Source organism: Haemaphysalis longicornis, unplaced genomic scaffold (assembly GCF_048455015.1).
Source record: "Haemaphysalis longicornis isolate Haplotype H1 unplaced genomic scaffold, Haemaphysalis longicornis Haplotype H1 scaffold_3, whole genome shotgun sequence".
NCBI lineage: Eukaryota > Metazoa > Arthropoda > Arachnida > Ixodida > Ixodidae > Haemaphysalis > Haemaphysalis longicornis.
In genome coordinates, this window is record NW_027526335.1 from 119621264 (window position 1) to 119641539 (window position 20276).

At 45.4% G+C, this 20276-nt stretch overlaps 1 protein-coding gene across 1 annotated transcript in view; it reads left to right on the forward strand.

The window, feature by feature from the left end:
* Nucleotides 1-19607, forward strand: part of LOC144175401 (uncharacterized) — a 108512-nt gene extending 88905 nt beyond the window's left edge. Inside the window, exon 2 of the mRNA XM_077704483.1 lies at nt 19485-19607. Coding sequence (XP_077560609.1) covers nt 19485-19607 — 123 coding nt within the window. The remainder of the gene's footprint in view (nt 1-19484) is intronic.
* Nucleotides 19608-20276: the final 669 nt, after the last annotated feature.

The following is a 20276-nucleotide window of genomic DNA, read 5'->3' on the forward strand; positions in this document are numbered from 1 at the left end:
AATTCCGCCGGGTACGGGTTACCCAGGAGGTGCTGTCTAAGAAGTTAATGAAGCCGTGAGAAGGAATCCCGCAATGGACGCGAAACTGCGCCAAAACAGGCCCAAAACAACCGTCGCTAAAGCAGACGACAAAGCCGTCCAGCCGACACACCACCCGGTGTGAGCAGTCACCTGCGTGCGGGGAACGCTGGGTAATAGAGCCCTATCTCCACGTCATCGACACTGTGCTACGGGAGTGAAAGGTGCCTCCAAACCTTCAGCCGCGTTCGTTGGGAGTTTCTTGTCCCGCACGCCACGAAAGAACCGTTAATAGGAACAGCTAGCAATCTTTGCTTTAAAAACTCGGCTAAGGCGGAAAAATACTACAAATACAACCGCCTGTGGTACTAACAGCATTGCCGACGACAAATCGTCGCAGCCGAAATTATTTAGACCAGACTACCCTTGAACGTCAGTTGGCATATTCGTGCGCTTATTTCGCACTCTTAGCGGAAAGAAGCTCCACAGCTGACAGCTTGGGCGCCACTCTGACTAAGAATGTTGAGCACTTTTCGAAGGTTCAGGACATATCCGCCACCATCCCCAAAGGACCGGTTGCTGATAGAGCCATTCCTCTCTGACAATCTGCAATTATTGACTTCCGTGTGCTAAAAGAATTGCAAAAGGTCTTGAGCACCAAACATCCTGATATTTCATATGGAATGAAGCCATGAAGCTTGTCGAAGTGCAAGCACGCTCCCCCAACTTCAGTGAACGTTGAGTGGTGTTTTTCACACACAATTATCGACCGAAATGAGGTGGGACTTCACGCAAATCATTGAACTGGATGCGGTGGTCATTTTCCTGTCAAATCAGTCTGCATTTTGTTAAAATGTGTCAAAATGTGAGCTGTTGTGTGGCTATTGTTCATGAAGAAAATAAAATTAATTCCTACAGACTTCTCCGGTATTTTTACTGCAAGTCAAAATTTGTCGTAAGGTATGCGGCTGAATTAAATATGAATTGAGGCTAAAAGTGCGTATACGGCAGTAATTGGTGCCTGTAAATGCCTAAATGGCAATTTTTAGTGCCTATTAGAGGCGCCTAAAACATTGATTTTTCGTGGTGAAAGTTCCGGTAACTTATAATTGCAAAACTGCAAACAAAATTGCGTGTGCTCGTGTCTACATGGGCATTCTTGGAAAGGTTTAGCTAGGTCGTCGTGCAGTTTCGGCTGCTTTAGGATGCTGCACCTCCTTTATGGGAACGTTAGCTGAAGTGATTCACTTTTTTCTTCGATGCCGCCTGCATAGTTTCACCCGACAAAACAAAATAAGCAATGACGTGTGATAAAGAGAACAACATGCCAAACAGATGAAGAGTTAACATCAAGCTGAAAGAGTAGCGATCAAACAAAATGTGCTTTTTTGCATCCTCGACCTATCGTAAAGAACACCAGCTGAACTTAAATTTGATTTCGCCTGATGCGCAACTTAGAAGGTGTGGTTTAATTACGTTCTCGCAAATTCGCGCTGCCTTGTCCTCAGGCCGGTAAGTAGAAAAAAAAGTTTGTAATGAAATTTTTGTTCTCAGTGTCCATATTCTGTTGTCATCGTATGCTTCAGGTTTTTGCATAAGAAGGGCATTTATTGTGTTTACTACTCTGTAAAACGTTTGTTTATATTTACAGAGTCTACTTACAATGCCTGTTGGCGTAGAGAAATTTTTTGTGATGGTTAGTTGAGAGAAACCTCTTAAAAAACACAAATGTTTGGTTGTTTTCTTGTATTACAGGCATGAAACAGGCATTACAGGCATGAAGTCGTGAAGAGCACTCGAAGTATGATAACAGGTGATAGGCATAAAATAGACTACAACATGGTGGACTTTTTAAAAACTCGTACAACAATATACTAAACCGTCAAAACACCGTCTAGCCGACGTCGTTTTGTTTCAGTCCTGCAATTTTGAAAGCGGCCTTTTGCTAATGGTCGCGTTGTATGTACCAGCAAAACGATACGACGGTGATTTTTTTTCTTCAAATGTTCATTTTCCAAGGGTGAGTATCCAATTTTAAATATGTTGTGTGGAGGCTGCGCCTTGTTCCTATTTATGCCTCTCTTTGGAGCATGTACTGTTGTTTGGTAGCTTGTTGAATGAAATATATTGTTATAAAGCGCTCGCCCTGTAGCGCAACGATAATTCGCCTCGCGCGACAAGAGCTTTGTGCTGGGCGTCGCTTGTGCTGACGTTCGCCTTAACATGCGTTCTTATGTTTTGATGAACAATGTTATGCGCACGACGCGGCCGTCGTGCCCTTTTTTTCGTATCTCTTTACCCGCGGAGCCGCGATGCACTAATGACCACGGGTCAACGCCGCTTCGCGCATTGTCTTTGGTTATGAATAGGCAGAGCCTAGCGTTCCGTCCAGACGAAACGGTAATTCTTGCTAAATCTTCCGTCCAGAAGGAATGAAATTCGGCTGATTAGATGACATTTCCACCAGTGGGGTTTGGTGTATGGAGGTTACGCATCTGCTAATGGAAGTTGTAGTCAGTGTTTCAAGTCTCCCCAAGCTTTCCTCTTTTTTTTTTTGTAACCATGACTGGCCCGTCATAATAGTTGAAGGCCTTTACCATTCATGCTGAGACCAGTCGGTCATTATTCTAATTCAACCGCGCGAACCGTAGCCTGTCTCTGAATCCAAGGCTGATGTAGCCATCGCGAAAGTTACGTAGGATAATCTCTAGTTATTAATAGTGATTAAAAATCAACAGTGACTCTGGCTAGTCAGTGAGCGGAACCGGCTTAGCTACTTGGGCAAAAATCAAGTCAGACTTCTCTCGCGGCGTATTCTGAAGCGGGCAGTGAAAAAAATCAGTGAACTGAACTTATTCGCCACACTGCAATGTTGATAGTCTGCTATATATATTTCTTGCCTGCGTTCAGGTTTGGATCGCCTCAGTAACCCAAGAAAACAGAATGCAGTTATCACGCACCTGAGTCTTGATGTCAAACTTGATGTCAAACAACTGGCAGCTGTTATTGCAGCATGATAGTAACACATCAAACTTTGCAACCGATGTTCTTTTGTTGGTACACATGCAATTTATATGCGGAACGTATGCTTGTCTTGTTGCAGGGTAAGTGCAGCCGTCAACCCGGACATGGGCGCAAAGGTGGAGAAGTCGAAGTAAAGCAACATTTCCTGTAACCAAAGGTTGCATCTCTGACCACTGTGTTAAAAGACCACGAAGTGTACTAGTCTTCCCGCCTTCACTTGCCTTGAGAAGCAATGAAAATGTCTCTAACGGCAGTGTATTGCACCAAACGGGTCGCATCCTTCGTTAGTATGCTGATATACATAGCTTGCACTGACGTCACTGTAGCGGCCATCTTGGAGCACCGCGCTTGCACGGTGGAAGGCCGTAAACCTATCTCCCCCTCCGATCTCGAGTAGCACTGGGAAAGCGGAGAGCAGTACTCCAGAAAGGGCTGTATGGACGTCATATGCAAGCTATGTATATGAATTGGGAATGAAATGTGCTCTTTTTCTGTGATTTTAGCAAGGTGGAAAAGATGTTATGTTCGTAGTGTTGCTTCTTTTGACTCCCACAACGGACGAAAAATGTCTGAATTTAGTTTAGCCTATGTTCTTCTTTGGAAGTAGAAAAAGTGTGTTCCTAGTCCTATCGAAGTCCTCACCGTAGTAGTACTTTACTGTAGTAGTTTTTGTAACGCAATGTCGCAGTAGGAAGATGTCATCAGTTTAACATAACTCACCTTTGCCAGAAGTCTCATCCTTTATCACTGTGCTTGATGCAAGATTATGTTGCGTAAATAGTTTGTTTTACCTCAGTGGCGTGTTTTTGCGGATTCCTGGAAGTTGTGGAAAAGCGTGATATTCCTAATCCAACAGCACTTTTCTCAATTAAAGTTTCCTTTTGTTCACAGGGCCATAATATTACGATATGTAATTTTGTTTTCGTACGCATAGACCCTCACATAGGATTGATATTGTTGATACCATTTTTGAACATTCGTGGTGGCAACTGCATTACTTTTTCACCAAATAACTAATCTCATTGATATTTTCACCCTGCCCTTTGATGTGCCTGAGTGGTCACTTCACCTTTGTCACTTGGAACACCAGTGGTTGTGTTGGCAGTTTCAAACAGTATGATTTTGTCAGTTTCAAACAATATGACACAGGCTGATGTTTTTTTTTTTAGGTATGATCACTCGCACCAGTGAAGCATACAGCCGCTGTAACGAACAGGGTGTCGAACCGGAATTTTTTCGGGTTCGGTTCGGGTTCGGGTTCAAGCCTTTCGGGTTCGGTTCGGGTTCAGTTCCAGAGCACCATTCCGTTCCGGTTCGAACCGGTTCGAACCGGTTCAAACGGGTTCAAACGGATTCTAAGAAAAAAAGCAGGCGTGTTTTTTTCTGTTAAATTTTTCTGCTCGTTTTTCGTTTACTTATCAATTCGGCATAAGAACAAAGTAATAATGAAGGTTCCTTTGTCCGAATATTTTGTCTTCGCCAAACTAATGCGACCCTGCAACACTTTTTTCAACTTTTTTCTAAATCTTGAGTGCTTGCATAAAGTAGTCAACCAACACATTAGATTATGGGGTCGCAATGTGCCTCAGCCAAAAATTACTGCTCTCTCCTCGTCAGATAACATAAAAACTTGCTCAAAATATTTTTCTCTCCTTCCCGGTCTTCGCGTTCTTCGACCAATGAATGAAGTCATTACAGCGGTGTAGCGGCTGTTTGCCGGCTTTCCTTAAGTTGCAGAATAGAACGCATTTGATAGCTACTTAAAAAAAAAGCCACAAAAGCGAAGCAGAAACGGAAGGTGTATCCGCAGCGACGAGCAAATCACGCACTGTTGCTCTGTGCTAGCAGTAGCTATAGTTTTCGCAGCGCTTCCAAATGCGAAGAAGAGTGAAAGCGTTTATCAAAAGTGTTTGTTTATTTATTTATTTATTTATTTATTTATTTATTTATTTATTTATTTGTTTATTTATTTATTTATTTTTTTATTTTTTTATTTATTTATTTATTTATTTATTTTTGGGTTTAACGCGCCCACGGAACGCCGACGACGAGGCGCGCCATAGTGGAGGGCTCCGGAATAATTTTGTCCACCCGGGGATCTTTACGTGCGACGAAATTTCGGACACACGAACGTTTTCGCTTTTCGCTTCCATCAGAAAAGTGGCCGCCGAGGCCGGGAATCTAAATCGCGTCTGTGTGCTCAGCGGCGCAACGCCTTAGCCACTGAGCCACAGCGGCGAGTTTATCTAAAGTCTTGAAGAGCTGCTTTAACTGTACCTGCAAAATGTTTTCTATGGTAGTGTGACGAGTATGTGGCGCCGACTGCCAAGCGTGGCAGGTGGCATTTAAAGAAATTTCCTTCTGCTCATCTTTTATCTGCTAACAGAGCTGTTAGAAAGAAAGAATGGATACAAAGACTCATTGGGCGGCGTGTATAGGATGGCATTGGATAGGGAACCACCGGAGATAGGAACTTGCTAATGGCCCTTCAGCGACTGGTGACAGCAATTGGGCTCTAGGAAAGATGATAGCCAAGTGAAGTCACAAGCAGCAGTAATGATCACTTGTAGAGAGAGAGAGAGAGAGAGAGAAGTTTATTTCAATCGAGGCAAAGTTTCAGAGAGGCGACCTCATTCGAGGGGACTGAATCGACAGCATTTTCCATCATGAGCAACTTATCTTCCAGGCCGGAGCTGGCCATGGCTGTCTCCCAATTCTCTATGGAAACGTGGAGGTTGGATAGATACACGGTATACTTGTCGCAGCCGCCTACTATGTGTATGATGTTCCCAGGCCCTCTACAGAAGCAACGAAATGGAGAGAGTTGTGTCCTGTCAAATAGGTGAAGTCTGGTGTTGTGTGGGAAGGTGTATGCCCACAGGGTGCGGAGTAATCTTTCCTGGTTAATCGGTAGCGATTTGTGCGGGGAGGAATACGTTCTATGAAAGAGGCCATAGTGCTGAGTAACTTCCTGGTCTGTGACTGCAGGATGCATGCCCTCGGGCCGGGACTCATCAGCGCTGGCTAAGCGAGTCAAATCTCGACCCACGGGGTTGGTGATCTTGTTTGCCGGGGATGCCAGTATGAGCTGGTGCCCATACAATCGTGACCGGTCACGTTGGTGGTCTTTGATTGATCATTGGAAGTGTTGTAACATGCAATCGGCCGTTGGAAAAGTTGGGCCACTCCTGCTAAGAGTCTGTTATGAGAGTTTTGGCGCCGTTTTGGCTAAGCGCACGTGCTATCGCCGCTTCCTCAGCTTAGAGGGGACTGTTTTCGGAGGTTGAGATGGTACACGTGTGGGAGGCTGCAGAAAGGTAACAAAAAAAGAAGTTATTGAAGAATGCTATCGGGCGTCTTTGCATCAAACCAGTTGATCGTCCCTCCCTTTCTTTCTTGCAGTTTAGTTTCTTTCCAACTGTCTCCCCTCACATATACACACGCTTTGAAAACCCTTTGATGAATATAAAATATGCATTAGGCAATTAGTTATTAACTTTAGTCCGAGATGTCAATGTTAATATAGCAACAACATAATAGCGCAATACCGGCATAAAGAAAGACCTTTTATAGCATTCAGGCGGTCGTCACATAATTACATAATTTTGGGGCTTTTTTGATCGTGACAAAATTTCCTGATTGGTGGAGAAGGAGAACGCTGCAAAATTTCCAAATGCCAAGGTCCCCAAAGATATCATGTTTGGTCCGACCGTCGAATCCGCCTTAACTGACCCGCTAATTCCTTTAATTCAAATCAATGAACACACCAGTCCCACTAATTCACATTAGCTCATTCACTCACCTAACTAATTCACCCCAGTCTACCCGCTAACCCGCACTAATCGACTTCAATCCATCCGCCTTTTAAGTTTAAGGTTGAGCAGATTCAAGATATCATGAAAATGCTATCAAATATACTTTAAAAGTGGAAATTAGGATTCCCCTTATTTTAATATCTCATGTTCTCTTAGAGCAGTAACCAAAGGACGCAACGGCACTGTATACAAGAAAAAGTGACGCTAATTTTGAGAACTGCGAGTGTTGGTGTCTCAGTGCTGTTTGTATATAACTGCCCATTCAAACTAGAATAAGTGGAAGATATGGATTTATTGTTGATGGTATCCCTGAAGGCCTTCACAAGCGGACAGGTATGCATGCGAATTAACTGACATTGAAAACTTTGCACGATTTTAAACACCATGCAGATAGAAACCATGAAGAATATTCCATGATATGTTGCCTCGTAATATGCCTTATAACTTAAGTTACACTAAATGTAAAAGACAATTAGGAGAGATGGGCAGTACCTAACGCAAACTGATAGTATATACGGACAACTTTACATTAAATCGAGGGCAATAATTAGAAGAGAACATGATGGGCCTTGGGAACTGCAGACTACGCAAAATATTTCATGGTTCTGTCTGGAGAGTGGCAAAATATCTTCAGACGCAAGGTATTGTACCGAAATGAAAAACTATAGAATTAAATTTAGAAATTACATTTAGAAATTACAAATTACATAGAAATTAGAAATTACATTTAGAAATTACAAATATACATTACATTTTTGAGGCCCCGGAACCGGTTCGGAACGGTTCCTTCGATTCGTTCCGGTTCGGGTTCAGTTCCAAAATGGCGGAAAAAATACGGTTCCGGTTCAGTTCCGGTTCCGGTTTTCGGTTCGGTTCCGGTTCCGGTTCGACACCCTGGACTAACGAATCGGCCCGCCGCCGTACTTCCCCGCATCACTCCTCGGCTGTGCGGCGAAGCCACTACGTGCACCTTTCACACAAGCCCCACCGAGTCGGTGACTCATACTTTCAAGTTTCGACAAGCATGGGTCAGACGCCTCGCTTTCAACGCGCTTCAAACTCCGGCGGTTGCCAAGCGCACGTCGAGACCCGTCCCAAGGACACAGAGGCCCCGCGATCGCAGCGGAGTCCTTCTCTCTCCCCTCTCTCGGACTCAGCATGCGCCGACGCTACCGACTGCTCAGGAACTCTGGAAAGAGCTTTGTGTGTGTCTGTGACGTTCGTAGCGTGCGCAAAAATCTAGAGGGAACGCTGTTTTGACCGTTACCGCTTTTGGGTATAAATAGAGCCGCCCAAGCGCTGTAACCCATTCCTGTTTGAGCTGCGAATCACTGATGTCATTCTGCTCGAGTCCTGTACTGTTACCTCGCCCGTTGGGGCATTGTTCTTTGGCTTCGGCTCACCTCTCGCTATGAAGTAAACAGTTACGTTAGCCTACGGCTTCTGGACTTCTTCACGACTGCAACAGCGACCACGCTACCACACGTATGTCGGAGGCGACGGAGCTCGGCTCGGCTAGCCCCACCCGGTTGCAACACCGCATATTAAACTGCAGAACGTTCAAGACGTGAAAAAGAAACAGGAAATATATTTTATGAAGTACCGTAACCGAAATTATGTCGGGGTGCTGAATACTTTTTGCCTTGAGGTGTTTTAGCAGAGATTGTTGTTTCTACCTTATACTTGTTGAAGGAGCAAAACAATTTTACCAGAAACGGGAAAAAGTAAATTATAATTTCTGTAAGAAAAACGATGTGTACCCAAAAGAAATGGTCTGTAAAAATGCTAATAAGTAAAAACAGAAGGTTCACAGATTTTCTGCTGAGGAAAGAAGAGCTTTAAATAGCGGAAGAATTTTGTAAAATGCAGAAAACGAAAAACCGAAAACGGGGCATTGGCATAAATTTTCTGTAATGAAAAACAGAACATGCTTGTACAATAAGACAAACATCGAAAACCGAAAACATAACTTTACACAAAATTTGTGGCTTGACTGCTGCAGGAAAATTTGCGTTTTTTTAGGAAAACTTTCCTGCAGTGTAGGAATCTCGCAGGTTTGCTTCTCTTTGTAGACGGGGGTTTCGAATTTTTTTGTAACCCATGAGAATATTCATTTCAATCTTCTTTTGGCGCCTGCATAGGCATGCAACAATTTAAAAGAGTTGCTGCGGAAAGACACGGTGCAACCTGTCTTTCCGTGTTCGCGTCCCTTGTCTCTCAGCAGCAGTCCTAAATCCTTTCAAGTTTGTGTTTCATTTGATTTGATTTCGAGGTTTAACGCGCCCACGCTACACAGGCGATTAGCTGCGCAGCAGTTGAGGGCTCCGGATTAAAATTTACCACCTGGGTATCTTTAACGTGCGGCGAAATCTGTCAAACATGTATTGGACTTTCACTTGCAGTGTCATACTCTATCTGGCGTGTTATACACACCACAGCGCAATTAAATTATTAATTTCATTCCCTAAACGACGTGTACTTGATTTACCCATTTCATTATCAATTCACAGCCCCTAACTACATAGCTCTCGTCCTCATAATGTTTGTAACTTCTGCTTAAAAACCAAGGAAATTTACAAAATGTAAACATAATGATGAGCTAAAACCCCAGGATGAGGGTGCAGCCATCGACCACGGCAGGAGTAAGCATAAGCGGCAAATTGGAAAAGAATCCGCCCGTGAAAGGTAGGCGGTGTATGCTTACGAAGATTGGACAACCAGGGGAACATGTTTTAGCTAAGTCAGAGGGGGTTGACAAAATGCTATGAGTGCTCGCATGCCGAGACCGGGCAAACACCGCAGCCGCTTGCGGCACGCGCGGCCGCCGGGTGCCCCCTTAGCGGCGGTGGCGCCTGCAGGAAACACGAAGTACCAACAAGACACTGGCGCCGAAGCTTCGTGAACAGCAAAAGCATTGAAGAACTCTGGTACTGTGGATAAACCCAATCCTCGAGCTTCTGAAGCGAGAATAAAAAGCACTCGGTTACAATTCCTCACCTGTTACGTGTGATTTCAGCGCGGGGTAAGATAAAACTATGTTGTCAGTTATTAAGAAGTCAAAGAGGGAGAAGCCTATTACCTTTATTATCCATCGAAAGAAAACTAGGAGATCCCTCGGATAGTTTCTCGGTGGGATCTAAACGTATCCAAACCCTCAATACGGTTTGATGAAATAGACCTAGTGCTTATTTTCCCCGACACATTGGAACAGCGAGCCATATTCGGTCCCACCTCGTGAGTACTTGTTGGCAAGCAGAATGGAGTCAAACGACGCCACGACAGTGGCTACCGATACTGCGAAACGCTGAGACGGAGCCACTAGAGCAGCGGCTTAGCCCTGCAACGCTTTTTTAAAACCTTTTCGAAATCTTAATGCTTGTAGGACGTAGTCGACCAACACATCCAGTAGTTATATTAGTGGGTCGCAGAGCATTTACGCCAAAATTTAATGCTCTATGCCCATAACAAAACTTGGAAACCTGCTCACAAGAGTATTTAGGCAAAAATTTAATGCTATTTGCCCATAACAAAACTTGCAAACCTGCTCAAAAGATTTTTCTCTCTTCCCCGCTACTGGCGTTCTTCAGCTGCTGGAATGACGTCGTTAAACTGTTGTAGCGACTATTGGCCAGCTTCCCTTTAGTTACAGCAATGAACGCATTCGGTAGCAAGTTTGTAAGGAACGCCACAAAATCAAAGCAGAAACGGAAGGCGTATCTCCTGCGACGAGCAAATCACGGTGCACCGCTCAGTGCCGGCGATAACTATTGGTGTCGCAGTGTTTTCAGTCGCGAGGAAAACGGTGAAAGAGCTTACCAGAAGTGTTGCAGAGTCGCTTTAAGCCACATTGGTTGCATTGTGTCACCGAAATACCTCATGCAGGTAGCGGGAGTGCACTGTCTGTCTCTTTACGTTATGCTCAACAAACTGAATACCAGGCGGAGTTAACCGGTGCCCCCACTAACCCGAATTAGGTGGAGCTGCACTGGTACGCCGGTTACTACCTGTTGTTTATGCTAGAAAACCACTAAAGGCCATTTATAAACACTTAAACAACGGTCATTTATAAACACTTAAATAAACACTTAAACAACATTAAACAACGCCATGCTGTATCTCATAAGATTTTTGTCGTCTGTTTAATATTTTATTTTACAGAATTTATGTCGAAACGTTAGGAATCCTTTCTTTAGCTTTTTTCCTTTGGTGGCTTGACGAAACCCCTTCTTTTGCTCAACCTCGTTTAACTTGAGTTGTCGTGTGCGCGATTCAAGACATAATGACTCGACAGAATGCTACGGCTGACAGGAAGTGGCCCTTGTGGTTAGTTACTTACACACGTCCCAGGCACGTCCGGAACGCTTATGCACGATGAAAGAATTTCTTATGAGCTTCCACAAGACTTGTTCTCTCTGCATTACTTGCATTATTTTAATGCACAAGCTGCCAGTTGCTTGAGCGTATGGATGACCGAAAAATCTAAACTCTAGGTGACTACTAGAACTTGTAAATGAACGCTTCATCGTGCAGCCTATGATCCATTGTGGCACAAAAATAGTTGTACCAACTTTGCAAGAGCTCAATGCCCGAAAACAAACATGGCCACTCTGGTAATGTCAGATGTTTTAAGAACAATCTTATCACAATATACTTAACTTGCAATACACTTAGCTAACGGAATGGACGTATTTGCTGAACTGGGCAGTGCCTTTGCTGTTACTGGGCTGCTTGATCCCAAAAATGTAGTCTTTCAGAACCCAATCTATCTCTTGGCGGAAATGTCTTAGCCGACGCCGCAATATATCTTCGTACGAACATAGATAGAGTGCGGAGGGACAGCAGTCGAGCTATTGAGAATGTGAGCGATGCTTAAGCTAACGCCAGAGACGCAAAATTAGGTGTGTTCGACCAGCTAAGGAGCATGAACGATGGTGGTACTCTGAAGGCCAACTGAATAGAGGACGCAGATAATCACTTTTGGGGATATTCAACAACCCGAAGACGAATGAGTCGCTAACGGGGTGGTACAGAAAGCTTTATTGGGAAGCACTACGTCGCGGATAGACGCGAGGACAATAATGGTGCCGTGTAGAAAGGGGCAAACGACAAGGCCATGAACTGGCTTGAAAATGTGGTTCGCCCAAGTTCAGGGAGCAACCAGAAAAAAACTATTATCTCATCCTCTGAACGTTGTCCCTATGCAGAATCACTTCAAAAGAAATCCGCTAAGGTCCAGCAGTTAGGGAGAAATCCAAGGAGCTTGGGAGTGTGACAGTGAGGATACCGATGTGTTGGTCGTCGTTAGTGTTTGGCAATAAGCCACCTGACCGTTCCATCCATCAAATGTCCACGCCAGAAACTGGCTTTAAAGTATAAAAACGATAAAAATCAAAACACGTGGGCCAACGACGTCCAGGAAAAGTCTACCGTTCAGTCAGCAATACCGCCAAGCCCGTAAGCGCCTGCTGTGGCCAGTTCGTGGTCTGCAATACTCCGACTTCAAAGCTGCGTCTGATCTTGTGATTGGTAAAACGTTGACTTCTGCAACAATTTCGGCTATAAAGTTCCCCTGCAAATAATGTTGATTTTCCTGGAAATGTGACTTCGTCGAGCAGCAAACGCACACGGTCACATTGGTGATCCTTGATGTCGTTTCGTGACGAAGCACATGGAGGTGTGTACTTATCTTACTGAAAGCGCCAGTTATACTAGCACGTGGGATGGTCCCCAGGGTTCTCTAGAAGGCTACCGCGCTATATACACGGCAACCACACGAGGTGAAAGGGGCGCATTGATGGGTCATTAGGAGCGGTGGCTGAACAGGCGAGGTCCTTGACACGTGCCCTGATTCGCACAGGGTCGCGTAAGACTGCAATAATTGACGAAGATGCCAATTCACTTGACCTGTTGGCAACACTGTGCCACAGAGGTGTTACGAAGGCGTTCGAACGCGTTGTCCATGGAGCGAAGTGCCAATTGCACTATTTACACGGTCCTAGGAAAGGTCTCCGAGTCCGGTTTCCTTAAGCCATAAACTGGAACCGCATCGAGAGTTTCAAAGGTAATCAACTCTGATGTCAATTGAATTTTTTCACGTAGGTAAAGGCCCTACGAAAATCATCGGCAGACACGAGAACGAGAATTGTAGCGACCGCAGCTGAAAAGAAATATGTCGGTTTCATCACGGCGACACAGACCGGGTAGCAAAGAATGCACGTTTATTCTAATACACTATTGATGAGTTCTGAATACGTACAATTGACCCAATATAGCATAGTTCTGTGCCGCATGCCACAGCCCTAGAATTTTCATGAAGATTCTTCAACATGATGAAATAAGACTTCAAGTGATGCAGTAGATATGCGCTAAACGCTCCGAGCACTCTGGGTAGGTGAAGCCGTAAATCATCAAGGTATTGCCTTTTAAATAGATTTCTAGAATTTGAGAAGGCCACGAAATTACGTAGCTATATTGTTTTTCTTTTATAAAATCTTGGAGAACTAGATGCTGTTTCAAAATGACCGTGTAGCAAAGACAGGCAGAAACAGAAACTCACCATAATAATGACGCGTGTGATCTCGTAGAAGGGGAAAATTAGACGTCCTAGTTGATCCAGAGTTTCTTTTCCCGGTTGACAGAGGCAGCTACAAGTCCGGAGCTCCAGAGAAATCGGTTAACCTATTTTCATCTGTTTTTTCGATGGATTCTTTTTTGTGTGTGTGATCTGTTTTTACCTGATCTGGTAGAAAAATTGACATTTCTATATCTTGGTAGAAATACACTGTTAGAAGCTTGCTGTACTATACTGGAACGTATTTTTTGTGAGCGTTTCTAGAATATTTTTCCCTAATCGAACCACTTGTGTCATGATCTTACCTGCACTGGTGTGTGCGCAGCCTAATAATTTCCTCAACCAATGGCCGTCAGCTATTTTCTGCCACAGACATCCTGCCCTCGTCGTTCAGAGGGCAGTATATCAGCTGCGCTCAAGCTAAGGAATGTGTCCCAGATAATAACAAAAGCGAAAGTTGCAGTCTGTTTATGATATTTTTTGGTGCAAATGCATACGCCAGATATTTCCCTCCACACAGCGAGGAACGCGCCAAAGTGAGTAGGCGCTTTTGTACACGGGCACTTAAACAAACTAGTATTTAAGGATCCACATTAAACAAAAGCCTGTGACCGCATGATCTGTTTTGCTAAAGCTAATGGTAACCTCTTTAACCAAGCCTTCTCAGTGGATGTAAAAGACATGTACTTATCGCTATCCCATGACATGGCCCTTTAAAGTGTGGAAGAGCTCACTGACAAGTTCTGTGCGCTTGTGTTTCCTAATGAGTCTTGATTAGGTGTCAACTGTTTTCTGAAGCTAATTACACTTGTCTGTTAGGTCACTTTTGCACCCAGAATGAAAACGTCTATGACAAAAGCAAGGCCTTTGCATTCGCTCAATTATGGCGCATATGATTAGTAACATCGTGCTTGTACGGTGTGATACGGTGATGGTTGTGCGTCGGGCACCATTAGGGGCAGGCGAAGTTGTTTGGTTACGAGGGCAATTTTGTTGTTTCTGGATTCTAGAGAAGGAAGATTACAAACCGCTCTTACTGGAACCCGAGGTTTGTTTAACAAATACTTCGCCAACAAGACATTACTCATGAGGGTCCGAAGGAAAAATCAATAATATTTTTGGCATTGGCCTTCGCTTTTGTTTGAATCTTGTGTGCTGCCAGTACGACCCAGGCGCCAACAACCACCTCTTCGTTATTATTCAGCAGAGTCCAAGGTGGTAAAGCGGAAATAGTTAAATTGTTCTTTTCAAGCTACCTGACAAAATCGTGCCTCCATGCGGTGCAAACTGCGTCCAACAAACAAGTTCGCCGTTTTGACGGGGCTAACTACCCAATCCACCTGATCGTATCGGTCCCTGAAGCGACTTTCAGGAACTTTAAATCTTGTCGTGGTAAAGATAACATGAACACCTTTTTCAAAAGGGTGAGAAGAAAACGGTTGTAGCGTATTCCCGGCGGGTCCCACGGATTGAAAACAAATTGCTTAGCGAGTGAATGCGATGGTAGCCAGTTGCAATCCCTTATACTTGTGAGGTTCGACACGGTGATGACAATGACGGGTGCGAAAAAATGGCCGCGTATCTGCTCGCCTCGCTGCAAATGTCGTTGAAATACGATAACCTTCTGACGCACCAGCCAGGTAAATGCATCTCCTCCCTACAGCGCCCACCTCTCATCCTCATCCTCTGTTATTCTAAACGCAGCAGAGTTATATGAACTTCTAATTTAAAAATTAATTTTGGCCGGGCGGCTGAATCGCGGGACAGACAGACTACAATACATGCCGGCAGACCAAACTTTTCCAGTTAAAGAAGCCAAGGAAAGGCTATTATCTTTAGAAGTAATGGGTGCAACACAAAGCGTTGTGAACAGTAAGTCTCATGCGTTGAGGGACATGTTTACAACGTTCTTCTGACTTGTTGGTCGCTTTATGTCAGTTTAACCGGCAGGTGCCTAAATGACCGGTTCAGAAATTAGGACGACACCATTCGGGAAGTTAATCGTTGTCTTGCCGCACATTGCAAGTCTGGCGGTGGCAAACGACCGATTGACATGCGCTAGGTGATACGAAAGAGAGGAAACGAAACTATGCGAAAGTTGGTACAAGTACTTGACATTTACCGATTAGGTAGCAAGTGCGTTAGAAAGGCGTCAATGACGTCGTCTGAAAATGAGCTTGATATTCGGCCCGACACCTGCCGTTCATTAGTGCGATATAACCTATTATATGTACAGATTGTGCAAAACTTTAAGGTAGCGGATTGTGGGCACACCTTTCTTCTTCCCTACCCCGAAGGCCCCAGTTTAAATGAACTAAACAGGTGCGCAGTGCCTATGAAACGAGCTGCGCCCGAGGCACTGGCGTATTCGGGAATGTTCCCTTGGCAGCACGGTCTAACTTACCTCGCATAGTCGATATACAGCATGGAGCCAGACATAAGTTCTGTAAAAAAACCTTTGGGATTTCCTGCCCGAAGAGTTCTTGCTAAAGCTTTGCTTCGACATTGCAAAGCAGGCATACCACCACTTCTAGTTCGGAAGTTTGAAATTCAAATCTCTCCAAATAAACAAAAATTTAGCAGCGTCGGCTGCCTAGACCGGAATGCATGGTTCTTTCAAACTTGGTTCTTCATGGTTCTTGGAATTCATGGTTATTTACACAAGAAGAAAGGTCAGCAAATACGGTGTATTTCCTTAGGAAAAGGGGTGCCGGCCTGTCAGGAATTTAAAGCCGTGCAACGTGACCTAGAAAAACAGAATCGGACTCAGTGAGTGGGGCCGCAAAAGCCCTTGGTTGTGGCGCCGCATGTGACGCTGGAGGGCAAATCTAGCGTGGGTCTTCTTTTAGTCCTTCCTTGCCATGGCGTCTTTCAGCTTCTCGGGGTAGGCATGCATTCCGTTTCTTTAGATCAGGTTGTATTTGTGCGGTTGAGGGAGTCTGAAGAATTCGGCTGACTTCTGCTGGACGACTGCGCGTCGGGTGCATGAGATTCTCGGAGGTATTTTCAAGCATCTAAGAACCAGTGGAAGACATGTCATTTAACCAGAGCAAAAGGTGCGTGCATTGAATATGAATTTAGGGCATTGCATCCTTCCAGTTCACGCATTTACTTGAAACAATGCGACCCTGTTGAGTAGTATTGGTCGGTCTTTGACCGTCGCGTTCTGTCCATTTCCCCACGTCGCCATTGCACGCTTCCTACTTTTGCATAGATGGTATTCACGCAAACGTTTGCCGGGTGATTTCTTCTCTTGGCAGCGCTGAAAACCGCTATGACCATGAAAGTGCCTGCTGTTTTTACGCATGCATCCGCATTTTGAGGGAAAAAAACTGGTGCACGGATTTTGAGGTTTAACGCCCCGACGATACAGAGAGAAAAAAAACAGCCCTCGACGCCCGTCCTTCGCGCCGCTATCGCTCGATTCTCGTCCCTGACGTCAAGTGATATGAATAATCGCAGTGACATTGTGTGTTAATGCTCTACTTGCCCTTGGGAAACCCACATCACCCCCAGAGAATGGACCTGTGGTTGCGAAAGAAAAAGGCCTGCCGCACGAAATGCTTACTCTTTAGCGCAGTTGCCTTCGGACAGATATCAATACAGGTGCACCCACACCTTGCCTATGGAAGAGTGGTCTAGTACAAAAGCCATATCTGAAGCCGATACCAAAACAGGGAAACTGGAAATCAGCTTAACTTTCGCGACGACTTCACTCGTGTCTTGCAACTCGTAGGAAGTACGACTGCGCGAAACAGCACTTGACGTCGAGGTAATGCTTTTGAGCTTCGTTCGGCAGACTACTACTGCTGCTGCTGCTACTGCCCGCACAAACGCTGTCGCACAAGAGCGTCACTACGGCGTTCACGTTGCAGCCTTTGAGCGAAGACCAATTTTTCCTCGCTCGTAAGGCAGTTGGGATTCAATTGCAGAGGAAGGTTATCACACCAATGAATGGAACTGCCACTGTCTCCGCGTAATCAAAGTTAATACGGCAGACGGTATGTTATGAAATCCCTCGAACAAGTCTTATACAAGAGAACCAGAAACCGTGTCGCGGGCAGCCCAACTGACATGGACGTGCCACGGCGGCCTGCACTGCACACTGCTCGTAAATCATAATGTAAACTACAAACTAATGCGCTGCATGCTTCAGAAGCCCGAATCGGTAAAAAGTAACTGCGCGAAAAATAATGAAATGCGAATCCAAATCAGGTGCCGAAACTTTGTACCGCTGTCTGCTGCGGCTATTACTGCCAGGCAATGCGAATCGTGCCACACACGATAACGACAAACATGTGGAAAGCTAAGCTTGTCATCGTAACCTCGCTGGCAATTCCCTGCTTAGTTGGAGAATTGGAGAATGAACACCCGCACGCTGCCTCTGCGACCGCTGCGCAACAAAAGAAGAAAATAAGCCGGGGAGGACAGGGGCAAAGCGATTGTGAAGAGGAGACAGCAGTGAGCCGCTGCCCCAGGAGAGAGTTACGAAACATGAGGCGGAAAAGAAAGCTTTGCCGGAGAGAATTGTTTGATCGGTTTCAAGGTCCACGGAACAGGCCCGCGGCACCTTCATTTTGTCCGGCGATCGGTCACGGGCTTCGCCTGGGTCGCCGGATAACGCGAATCAGACGTAAAATCGTGACGGATAACCAATGTTATTAGTGCTTTCTTGATACGGGGACTTCGCGTGACTCGACATGTCCGTCGTAAAACCCGGGTTGGAGTAAAACCCGGTGACAAATAACTGACGTTTCACTGTACCTACTTGGACATCTGCTTTGTAAGCTATGAGTGGAAGAGGCAAAAAATTTCTGTGGCTGAGCTTTGGGTAACCCTAGTTGATAACGAAAGCTTGACTGCCGCTGTACGAGCGCCCACAGCTGGATGTTCGTCTTCCTCCATCGCCACGGCCATGGAGGAACCGCAGCGACGGCAGCCTCCTCGCCTTCCTCCGGCAGGTGGCGACACGGGTCCCGCGCACGTCTCCATTCCCTCTTCGCCTATTTCTCGTCGCCGCCTATCTCTCCCAAGGAGGTTGTATAGAACTTCCTTGATCTCTCCCCGCCATCGGGCCGCTTCCGCCGCTTCTCCGTGCCGGGTCCTTGCGGAAGGGCGTGTGGTTTGCTCTAGATCTCAGTTAAAACTAGTCACCCCGCCAAGACTGTCCGAGGTAGCGTAGTGTAGCTTTCGCTACAGGGAAACCAGGTGGTTCAGACCAAAACCCAAGCAGCGGCAAACAACCACCGCTACCATAACATCGATGCCCAGCTGGCCCAGTCGCTTTACCCGGTCACGGGGTAAGATCGTAACGCCCAGTCTGCAGCGACTGAAAAATGCGTCACCAGATTACGTGGTCACCCTTGTGTCTGCTCGCTGTAGCCATTTCACGTAATCACAGGGTGTGATCGCTGGATGTATACCGCGATTATTGCTTTGACTAACCGATACTAGTTGAAGCTTTTCACGGTCAGTAGTGAAATGGGTGCAAAGGGACCGCGGTTACATCTGCGACGCAATGTGCCGATTATGCACCTGTGCCTTTACGAAAGCGGAAGTTTCTTCCCAGCGGAGCACGTCACCACGAAGTTGCCATTAGTCAGAGCTTACCAGTACTGCGACCGCTGGGATGTGAAGGTCCGGCAGTGCGCGCCTGCATGGTTCGAGAACAAAAATCCCGATATCCTCGATATTACAGTTCCAGTATACTCCTGCGAACTACGCATTCTGTTTGCATGGATCTGTTATGTTTTTACCCTCCAGCGGCGCCCGGCTGTACTATCAGTGCTTCAAGGAAACTTCATGTATCGTCTCCTTTTTCGAGTGCCGCGCGGCCTATCTTATTTTGATAGGGAGAGTATTTGGTCCGGAAGTCCCCACAATAATCTTTCCTGATTTCTAGTGTTTTCGTTCTAATTCGAAGCTTCGAGAAACAACCGCCCCGAAAGATAAATGCTTCCTGGACAGCCACCGCGGTATTCAATCGCCGAGACTCGCCTGCGCATGTCGCGTTGTTGACAGCTGCTTCACCGCCTGTCTATTCAATGCGTTTTCAGGGGAGCACAAGTGCGCCCAACAAACTTCTTTTCCTTCAAGACAGCAGCGACGTCTTTGGCTATGTGACGCCTAGTGGAGATGCTGGTTACGACCTCTTGAAGCCGTCCGGCCAGTCCATCTAGAACCAGCCGATGATTGCAAGTAGAAGGATCAACATTTGGGCGAGTTGGTACTGGTTATGTATCATCTTGACGAAACAGCGTAAAAAACGGGGACACTAGGAGAGAAAGACGACAGGACGACGCTGTACTCACAACTATTTTTTAATAAACTGCACCACGCATATATATACTATGTCACCAAAACCCACGTGCGCTCACAACATGACGCACATCGAGATTATCACTACAAAGTAACACCAAACTCTAAGTCACGGACTTATCTAGAAATAAGAATTCTTTTTCATGTAATGCTATCGACGGCTCACTTATGCAGATATCGCCTCTTTTTCTAATGTGAAATGCTTCGATAACTTCCCTAGTGGTCTGATTAGTGTGAACCGAAAGGATGGTGGTGTCATGAAAAAGCGGAAAACACCCATGCTCGAAACAGTGTCTGGTGACATGTGAATCTTTCTTGTTTTTTAGTGCGTTTTTGTGCTCTAATAATCTTATATTAATGCAACGACCGGTTTGCCCAACATAAACGTGGCCACAATTAAACGGAATTTGATAGACCACCCCCGTTTTACACTCGACTAGAGGGGACCTGTGCTTAACAGAGCATTTCTTTTTAACTGCAATACCAGATTCTGCCAATTTTCTTTCTATTCGACCACATATTTTTCCCAT